We start from the raw sequence: 10,387 nt of genomic DNA on the forward strand, positions 1-10,387 counted from the left end.
TGAAGCCCACAGCCACTGAGAGCCATGGCAGGAGGGACACTGCTGAGACACAACCTGGCCTGTTTTGTCTCTCAAAAGGGTGATGCTGGCAACCCTGTCAACGTGCCAGATTAGAGGGACTGAGAAATGGGGTCCTGAAAAGCATTCTCAGTGAGGGCAGCATGAGATGCCACAGACCGTTCCTGTACAGCCCACTGTCCTCCTGCAGCAACCGCATCTTGGCCACCACCGAGAGGACAGGGCCTCCTGCATTCCCCACGCTAGTCAGGGCGCGAGCTGATCTGCAAGCTCCACCCAAACAGTGGGAAAAGGCTTCCAGACCAGCGGTGAGGCTATTTCAGGAAGTTGGTTACAACCCCAAGAAGGGACAGACAGACCTGAACTCCTCTGAGGCTTGCCCCGGGTGCTTGGGAAAGGGGTAGCTGCTCCCTTCTTGCTGTTTTGTTTCTTTAGGTAAATGAAGTATCCTTTTGCAATCAGAAAGCCTGCTTAGTTCATGTATGCCACGTTGAAATGATTTGCCCTATATGCTCACACTGCTCCGCTCTCTCCTATTGTCGGCGCATGCTTGGAGGTGTTGAACTCTCACATCTCCCAGGGACAACCAGGGACCCTCTGGTTGTTCCCGCACTAAGTGATCACTAGGGCTTGCCCAGGGAGAAAGGACGGTTCCTATGAACATGTCAGATTTGATCACCAGAGAATAACTGCTTGTGGTGACGGAGGGAGGGGGCAGCACCCAGAGCAGAGCTGGCTGACCTAGCAGGGCCTGCGAAGGGGCCAGGCAGCTAAGCCTGGTAGAAGGCACCACATGCTGGGACAGATCAAAGAGATGGCCTCACAACAGAGCCATGGGTTTCTTTATCATTTCATGCAGAAGTGGTTTCATCTCACTGCAGCTTGCAGGGTGCTACATTTACCCACTCGACAGCAAACATCCCCACAGGGCTGGCTCCTTCTGCAGCTTCCACTGCCCGCCTTGCAGCATCGGAGAAGCCTACTGCTGGTTACCAGACATCTTGACCTGGTTCCATGCTCTGCGGTAGCTTTGCAAGGTCATCTGCAAAAGGAGAACAAGGAAGGCCTTACTACATTCAGACAGCAGTGATATGTTGTGGAGAAAGTGGCAAGGTTGGAATCTAGCCTGGCCTGAGCTGCTGTACTGCTTGCCCCTTCATCCCCTGCTGCTCCCACCTGAGATTGGTGCTCGCTGTGGCACGCTGAGGAGAGCTCCTGCAGGTCTACACCAGCTTTGGTTTCTCCCTTGAATGCCACAGGAAGCCTGGAGACCACACACAACAGCACTGTATAGAAACCTACAGCCCCTTGCATGGCAGCAGGGGCGTTGGACATGCCCTGCCACAGACGGGCCAGCAAAGAAAACAGGTTTATAGCCTCTCTCTTATTCCAGGGCCAGCTACAGGTTCCTTCTTTAGCCCCTTGAGCCCTTGCTGCTCTCCAGCTCCCAGAGGCTGGCAGGACTCTGGGCACTGCTGCATGGGCAGCAGGCAAGCCAGAGCCTGGGTCTCCCAGTCAAGGGGAGCAGCTGGGCGAGAAGGGATCTGCTTGCACAAAGACAGGCCAGCAGGCAGGCTGCCCACCGGCTCTGGGGCAGTCACAGCCAGACCACTATTTCTGACCTCACAGCACTGGCACTGATGGATCAAGCCCAAATCCACACAGTTCTGACCCCCGAGAAAGGCTGGACAACATAAGCCCTGCCACCCGACTGGGGTGCTGGGGGGATAAGTGCTGGACGGGTGCAAGCCCTGAGCCTTCCCTGTCCCAGCCACAGCTAAGCCCATCTCTGCTCGAGGGCGAGCAGGTGTCAAGGTACAGGACCACACTATCTGTCCCGTCCAACTCAGCCACTTCTCTCCCCACGCTGCTGTGCACATGGGGCAGGGGTACAGACACGACCTGCTACTTCCAGGCTTTGACTACACTCCTCTGTGTTATCTCTCCATCTCCTCCCAGGCTGCAGGAGTTGGGGCAGGAGGAGAATCAAAGATATTCTTGCAACTTTGCCATGCGCTCATGGGTCTTGGCTAGCCTTTCCTTATCAGGGAAGCATCAAGATAAAAGGGAGTAAGAAATGTCTGAGACCATCAAAGATGACTAAAAGCACTGGGGAGCCATCGGGGGTGCTGGAAAAAGCCGGTGCAGCTTACATATGCGGAGCTGGAAACGTACCGGGCTGTCATACGTCCCCATCTCCTTACACCCACAAGAGGTTTCAGTATAGCAAGAGCCCAATGGTGCTTCCTGTCCAATTACAAGCTGTGTCCTTGCCTTGGCTTCCCCTCTGAGCCCAGTCATTAAAATTCAGCCTCCGTCCTCAGGGTAGGGAGCGATCACTGCTCCGTAAACAGGAAGAGCCTCTGGCTCTGCCAGGCACCAGTGAAACCACCATGCGAGAACGCAGGTGTGGCTTCCCGGGGGGTCAGGAGCGAGCACTCCGGTCCTCAGGGTGGCTGCAGGTGGGCAGGCACAGACGCAGCTCCACCGGGACCCAGCACCGGGCTGGCACATGGTCCAGACTCCCGCACACCCAGCCCGGTCTCACTCACCTCGGCAACTGCCGCCTTCCTCTCCCAAGCCTTGAGGCTGTTTTTGAGGTCAGTAACAGCCACCTTCTTCTGCACATAACTCAGCACAGAGGGGACGCTGTAGTCTGAGAGCTGCTTCCGCAGCTGCCAGTTCACGCTCTCAGCTTCAGCTCGTTGCTGCCAGAGGAATAGCGACAAAGGGCAAGGAGATCCCAGGGAAATGTCCCTCTGCCAACTGGTGGACAGAGGGACCAGAACTCCGGAGGAGCAGGCAGGCAGGATAAATTAAACCCTCAGCACTGCAGGGGGAGCAGTGGCATGCACCCACCAGTGCCTCCATCCCTGCCAGGCAGCACTGCTAGGGAGCCCCTTAAACCCGCTTCCCAAAGCTTTGGTGTCCCCGCCAGGCTGTGTGTCCCCAGACTGCATGACAGCAGTGCCGCTTCTCCCTGGGGGGGACGCTGCTGATGAAAAGTTCAAGGAAACAGAATTTCAAGAAGGTAGGGGCAGGTCCCTGTGGAGCCAGGGCCAAAATCCACAACGTGACCTGTTCTACAAACTTGCCCGTGCTCCCTGGCACCGGCAGGAGCCCTGGGACTTGCTCAGATCCAGAAAGGCACACAGGTATCCAGGTAGGTGCTGGGCCTCAAATGGGCATCAGTATCCAACATACCACAAAAAGTACCCCAAAAAAGTCCTCCCAAGTGAAGTCTCAGTGCTTCCCAAATCACTCCCTTACCTCCTCCACCAGAGCAGCTTCTCTTTCAATTTTCCCCAGCAGTTCCTTCCTCTGGGAGATGTCCTTCATCAGAGATGTGGACATTTCCATGGCATCCTGCAGCTTCCTCTGGAACATGAGAGCAGGACGGCATCAGCAGGCACAGCGGCAGCTCCTAGCCACCTGCAAAGCCACCCCTCTACTCCTCCAGCTTGGTCTCAGGGGAGCTCTGCGGCACTGCTCGTCCCCCGCAGAAGGCAGCCTCGTGCCCTGGTCATACAGCCACTGCTTCGTTATGTCCTCTGTGACACCCTGCGGCACAGCCCGCGGCACAGCAGCCAGGGTTTAGGACTTAGCCAGACAGAACGGCCGATCAGAGAGAAGCAAATACACCCAGCTGAGAAGCACTTTTCACTGACAAGAGCAGAGACTCAGAGTGATGGCTGCAGCTCATGACATCTTTTCAAATGTCACAGGTTATGTAAGAAATGTATTTTCCTGTGCAAGTCAGCACCAAAGCTCTTCCCTACTAGGATTTTCCCCTGGGGTGTAAAATAACCATGCTGCAAAGCATCAACCCCGTTATCAGGCTGCAGCCAAACATGAACGAGGGCATCGCTGCGTTTGGTGTGTCAGGCAAACCCCTCAACCAAACTGCTAAGTCAGTGGGAAGGCAGAGAGGTGCTCGGCACCCTCTGACCGAGAAAGGGAAAGATGCAGGAGCTGTTAATCAGCTCATGTGTGACCTTCAAAAAGAGGAGAAAGGCAAAACAGAGGTCCTGGGAGGTTCACTCACTTTATAGAAGTTGAGGACTTGGACAGTCTTCCCTGAGGTTAGTTTTAGCTGCAGCAGCTCCTGGTTCTTCTCATCAATCTTCTCCTGGTACTGGGCATTTCTAACCTGCAGCTGCTGCAAACGGACCTCACAGAGTGTCTCTCCCATCTGCTCCTTCTGCAAACCCTAAGGAAGTAGAGCTGTAGGTTGCCGACCAAAGCTGCATCCCAAGGGAGAGAGCTTTGCTCTGTGGGGAAAGCAGACCTGAAGAACACAGTCTTCAAACCTGTCTGCAAACCTGGGGCTTGGGGAGAAACGTGAGGCACAGTGTGCCACTGAACAGGTGCTCTGTGTCCTGGCTTAGAAGGTCCGAGCAGTGCAGACAAGTCCCCTCTGGTGAGGCTTCTGCCATGCCAGCAGCAGCAGCCAGTCCCCAGGGAACTGCTCTGATCCACCATACATTTTTTCCACAGCACCAAGGGCACAAAGAGATCTGCCAGCTTCCACTCTGTGAGACTTCTGGTCTCATCCCGTGCACGCAGACACGTGCCAGGTCAGAACCTGGGCAGAAGATAAAGGCAGCAAGGCCAGGAGCAAAGGAGGAAGGGGAGGAGGAGAAGGGCCATGCACGTCTACACAGAGCATGCCCTGTGTCTTCACTGGGCTGTACTCCTTTCATTCTTCAAGGGACCATCTAGTTCCTGCTTCTCCTCAAGGGCTGCACACACCTGCCTGAGCTGCTGCTGCAGCTTCTTCTTGTAACCCTTGAGCAAATAATTTTTCAAGCACAACTTCTCTCTCAGCAGATCCTAAGGAAAGACAGCAGATTAAAGTGGAATAGTAGAGCCTGGGAGGAGAAAGAGCACCCAGACCCCACTCCTTATGGTGTGGTTCCCCTTCACCTCATCCGCATTGTAGCCTTCACCGCTGGCTTAGAAAGGAGCCCAGCGAGAAACACTGCTCAGCATCACCCTGCCCCAAACACAAGGACACAGCCATGCCCTTTCCCAGGCTCGGCTAAGAGCCCTGCATCACCTGTGCTCACAGCTGTGCTGCAGCTCAGCAGCCTGACGAGCACCTGGGCTATGTAGCGCCTGACAAGCATGACAAGGGCTGTCCAAAGGAACTTGCTAAGACAGTCTGAAAACCTGCTGTAGGCCACACAGGAGTATGGGAACTAGCATGTTCCTAACCAACATACTTGTTAAATGACAGACCAGCCTCAAAATTTGCCATGGTGGACTGACCCTCTGGCGGTTCTTCTCCTCCATGTATCTCAGCAGCTTCTCAGAAGCTATGATACTCCCTTTCTTGCTGGAGATGGTGCTGATGATGTCTTTCTCAAAGTCACTGATGGCTTTCTTAACATCAGCCCACCAAACATCTGCTTCTTCTATGACTGCCTGTAGAAATAAAGACACGTAACAGTCCAGAGGTGCTAACTTCCCTTGTTCAAACAGCTTCGGGAACAGAGAACAGCAGAAAGCAGCAGGCATGCTCTCTGCTAGCATTACTAGCATTTCTCCTGTGAGAGCACTGAGCTTCACCCTGTGCAGCTTGGGCACATGATGCAGGCTCACGCAGCACCACTACTTCACTGACTCAAAGAGAACGAGAAAAAAAATCTTTCACCTGCCTGAACTTCAACATCTATTGCTCCATCCTGTCCCACAAACATCGCCAGTCTGACAAAGCCAACATAAGACAAATTACCACCCTTTGTTTACCGCGTATGCCCTGTGGCCACACAGAGGGACAGGCTGCCTGCTTCACCTCTCCTGGCCACTGCAGGCAGCATCAGTGGTCTGAACTGAATGTAGAGGTCTCTCCTTCCCCGAAAACTCCCGAGAATCTTGACTAGGAGGAGGTCTCGGCAGCCAGCACAGGGCAGACAGAGATGGCGATACAGCCACAAGGAGCCTGCAGCAGGAACGCAGTCTTGGGGACTTGGAGCGCTCTCTTAAGAAATCCCAGAGACAGCAGAAAGGCAGACCCCGGAGAGGACTGCATAGAGCCCAGCCAAATTGGGGAGCTTCTGGGAGCTTCTGGAATGAAAAATATGCCTGGCACAAATGGCACACCTTCAAGAAGGTGACAAAAAGGAGATTTTTCTTTCAAGCATTGATTTCTTCATCTCACACACCAGGTCTGAGCTTCTCTACCTAACAATATTCCCTTCGCCTGTATTATTGCTAGTTCCTGCTATAATAAGATCCATCTTTAAAGACCGGGCACCTCTGATCTCTGCTGCTGTACTTGCCTTCAAGACAGTTATGACTCCCACTCTCTGTCTTACCACACCTTGGTGATCGTAAGGGTCCTGGACAGCCATACCTCCAGGTCCTGCAAGGTCTGCTCCGAGTCGTCCTTCAGCCTCTGAATCTCATCCTTCATCTCAGCCAGCTCCCGCTCAGCCAGCTCACATTTCTGCTCCACTGTCAGGCCTACAAAATAGTCCGTCGCCCCATGCAACTTGGATTTGTACCTGCCACGTGTCTGCAACAACCAATGAACAACGCAGGTGCCATTAGAAAGCCCGCATTGGCCAACTGTTGCTGCATTTTCCTGTATTCAAAAAGAAAATAAGCTCAACAGTCACATTAGAGGGATTTCAGCTTACAGCAACGACAAGGAGGCCTCTCCAGAGGAGAGGTAACTCAGGGCCACACCTGGGCTGACCCCATCTGTCCTCTCATCTGCCCTCAAAGCCCTCCTATGTAAGCACTTTCGGTTCAATTCAACAGGCAAAACCAGGGCTAGAGGTTAAAGCCAATGTGACAGCTTCACGTGGGCAGGTAAAACACCTCTTTGTGGCCATGATGCTGATTGCTGTGTAGGACAGATGGGATCTCCGAGCACTGCCTGGGTCAGACGCCCTAAGGAGCTGAGCTTCCTGCTGGAGTGTGCTCTCGGAAGAACTGACACCGCTCTGGAGCAATTCCCAGTGCTGTGGGGACACAGCAAGGCGGGCACTGCTTTTCAGAGGGCAAGTGAACCTGGCCCAAGGCAAAGTTTCTAAGGGCTCAGCCTGGTACTATCCAGAAAGCAGCTACTTTGGACTCAGGCAGGTGCTAAAACCCAGCGCAGGATGCTGGCTGAAAGGAGCTCCGCGGCAAAGACTCCAGAGCTTCTGTTCACTGTGCCTCTGGCGAAAAGGTGATGTTTGGGCCAGGAGGTGAAAATCTGCTCCAAAAGCCCGTTGACGGCTCCAGCGAGAAGGAAGAGAGCAGCAGGACCTCAGTGGAGGTACCCGAGTGTGGATGCATACCGCTCTGGGCATGCGTAGACTTCCCCAGGAGGGAGGAGAGCATCTCGTCACAGACCTGGCACAGCCTTGGCCAAGTCTCCTGCTTTCTCGCGACCAGCCTCCCTATTTGTTTAACTTCTACTCCAAATTATGCTTGGCGGGGCGGGGGGGTTAACTCATTCCAGATCTCCCTGGCACTCGATGTTCAGGAGGGCACACACAGGTGTGATAAATAGAATCATGTTTGTTAATCAAATCATGCTTTCTTAAAGGCTGGTGAAAACTTACACTGTTTCGACTCTTCACATACTTGAATCGCAGGCATCCAGCGTGTTATCTGGTGCACTTTGATACCTAAAGGCCTAAATCACAGGCATCCGGTGTGCTGTCTGGGGCACTTTGACACTTCAAGGCCTAAATCACAGGCATCTGGTGTGTTTTAACACTTCAAAGGGAAGAGCTAATTTGTGAGATAAGCTGAAAAGAGTCTCCCCAAGGACACTGATAAAGATGAGGAGCCTTCAGTCTCACGACCATCAGGAGGCGGGACAAGACCGACCCCCTAGCAACACGTCGCTTAGACACGGAATATACCAGGATTGACACATATACGGGAACCAGAAGAGTATATAATCAACTACTTTCGGGGAGTGGGTGTGCGCCGTTGGCGGAGCAAAGACTCCCCGGCCGCCCAGCGCTGTTTTGCTTGTTGCCGCTTGCTTAATAAACTAATTTGATTAATTGGACTGGTTCCTGTCAATTATTGGGCCTCAATCTATAACACAGGGAAGGGACAGCATCAGGTGGAGGAGGAGAAACCAGAAGGCAGCCTGGCCTTTGCAGAGTGCAGGCAAGGCCTAAACTCTTACACCTGCAAGTCCAGAAGCACCGTTTTGCAAGCAGGTGTCTGGGTTAAGGGCTTGTCGCTGTGAAGACCAAGCGCAGAGGGCTGTCGGGGGACTTTCTCCACCCCATGTCAATGCGGGGAGCTTGCCTGCTGACCTCCCGTCAGATGAGCGCCGAGATCAGGAGCTCAGAGGGGCTGCGGAGGGAGGAAGCACGGCGACAGCCAGACCCGAAAACCCAGTCCCTGCAGTCGCGCAGCCGGTGTCCTGCCGGTACCTGCGTCAGCTCCGGTGGGGCATCGGGCGCCTCCGTCAGCAGCTGGAGCAAGGGGCCGGAGGGCTCCATCTTGCAGTACCATTTCTCAAACATTTCCACCTCAGTTCGGAGCAGGGCATTGGCGTAGCTGCGAGGAGAAGGGGGTCGGGCTGAGCCAAGCGCCGTGTCAGGGGGGATGGCTGAGCCAAACCGGGCGACCACAGGCAACAGCGGCCGGCCCGACGCGGGTGGGAGGGCCTGAACCAGGTCACCCCGGCCAGGACACAGGGGGTCGGCCAGACCCGCTCCTTCCTAGACCCGAGGCAGCCGGCAGAGCACAGGGCGCAGCGTGCGTCCCCCCCGGGGGTCTGGGGCGGGAGACCCTGGGCGCAGACCGACCATGGGGACCACCGGCGCCTCTGGGGACGGTGCCCAGCGCGGGGGCTGCCGGGGGCACCCTGCCCGGCCCTACCCACCCTGGCCCGGCCCGGCCCGGCCCGGCCCGGACCCCCAGGCCCCGTCCCCCCCCGGCCGCCCATACCGCGCTTCCCGGAGCTGCGCCCGGAGCTGCGGCAGCGGCAGCGCCGCCAGGCGCCACTCCGCCATGGCGTCTCCTGGCAACGGCCGGCGGGGGAGGGCACGGGACACCGGGGCGACGCGGGGACACGGGGCGGACGTGGGACATGGGGACAGGAGGCGTGGGACGTGGGGGGACACGGGGCACAGGCCCAGGGGGGCATGGGACATGGGGACTCATGGGGGATGGGGGGACAGGGGGCGTGGGGACAGGGGGGGACAGGGGACGTGGAGGGGTCATGGGACACGGGAACACGGGCGGGCACGGGACGTGGGACATAAGATATGGGGGGACACAGGGACAGGGGGAATGGGGGGACATGGGGACAGGGGGCATGGGGATACATGGGCACGGGACAGGGAACACGGGGACATGGGGACAGAGGGACAGGTGTATGGGGAGACACAGTGTCACAGGGACAGAGGTGGGACATGGGACACAGGGCATGGGGGAACATGGAGACGGGGGAATGGGGGGACACGGGGATAGGGGGCATGGGGCGACATGGGCACAGTGACAGGGCCCGTGGAGACACGGTGGGACATGGGACACAGGCCATGGGGGGACAAAGGGACAGGAAGAATGGGGAAACATGGGGACAGGGAAGCATGGGAAGATACAGGCATGGGAATAGTGGGCATGGGGACACAGGGGGACATGGGGACACTGGTGGACATGGGACATAGGGCACAGGGCATGGGGGGACATGGGTGGGGGCACAGGAGACATGGGGACACATGGACACACGTATGGACACACATGGGGTCTCATGTACACACACATGCACACGCGCCAGGACACATGCACACGCACATGTGCACACACCCCACGCAGGGTCCGGGGGGTCCTGCAGCCTTCAGGGAGGGGGAAGGTGCTGCTGGAAGGGTGCAGGGGGAGGCAGCCCCAGTGACACAGATGTCCCCTGCCCGAGAGGCTCTGCAGCGGGGGGGGGGCGGGGGGCGGTCCCTGAGCCCGTGGCGAGGTGCCTGCGGTACAAACGCATCTGCAGGGGGCTGGCCAGAGCGACACAGGGGAGTGTGATGACGAAGGGGCACCCCTCCAGGGGTCTCCTGGGGTGCACATCGCTCCTGGTCCCGCAGTGCCCACTCCCAGAAGCTCCTGGTCAGGCGCTGCCTCCCAGCTCCTCCTCTCCGGACACGCTGGACAGGATCTGATGATCAGCCGGGTGGCAAACCCTCTGGAGCTCACTGGGTGCACCTGCACCACGATGGGGCTTTCTCTGCCTGTGACACTGCAATCTGCCTCTTACACGCTCTGCTTTATCACAGCCTGGCTGTAAAACCGGGGGGGAACAGTAGCGCCGGTCTTGAAGACAGCCGCCCAAAAGGAATGCCTAATTTTAGGAGCTTTGGGAGCGTGTGGAGCATAGTTTTGAAGTATCCCTGTGGCTGGATCCAGA

The 10,387-nt window shown here is 56.5% G+C and overlaps 1 protein-coding gene across 2 annotated transcripts; it reads right to left on the reverse strand.

Annotated features, from left to right (window-relative positions):
- Window positions 1-861: 861 nt before the first annotated feature.
- CCDC113 (coiled-coil domain containing 113) lies at window positions 862-9,002 on the reverse strand. 2 transcript variants are annotated; one of them, XM_054200004.1, is made up of 9 exons: window positions 8,932-9,002; window positions 8,412-8,538; window positions 6,377-6,538; window positions 5,290-5,445; window positions 4,771-4,851; window positions 4,064-4,228; window positions 3,289-3,396; window positions 2,571-2,726; window positions 862-1,060 (listed from the first exon to the last, which is right to left on the reverse strand). In XM_054200004.1, exons 1-9 carry the CDS (start codon window positions 8,994-8,996, stop codon window positions 998-1,000), a joined length of 1,083 nt encoding a protein of 360 aa, XP_054055979.1. In that variant the 5' UTR covers window positions 8,997-9,002; the 3' UTR covers window positions 862-997. The 2 variants fall into 2 exon arrangements, with proteins under 2 accessions (XP_054055979.1, XP_054055980.1); XM_054200005.1 differs by lacking the exon at window positions 4,771-4,851.
- Window positions 9,003-10,387: the final 1,385 nt, after the last annotated feature.

This window comes from Rissa tridactyla, chromosome 4 (genome assembly GCF_028500815.1).
Source record: "Rissa tridactyla isolate bRisTri1 chromosome 4, bRisTri1.patW.cur.20221130, whole genome shotgun sequence".
In the NCBI taxonomy this organism is placed as follows: Eukaryota; Metazoa; Chordata; class Aves; order Charadriiformes; family Laridae; genus Rissa; species Rissa tridactyla.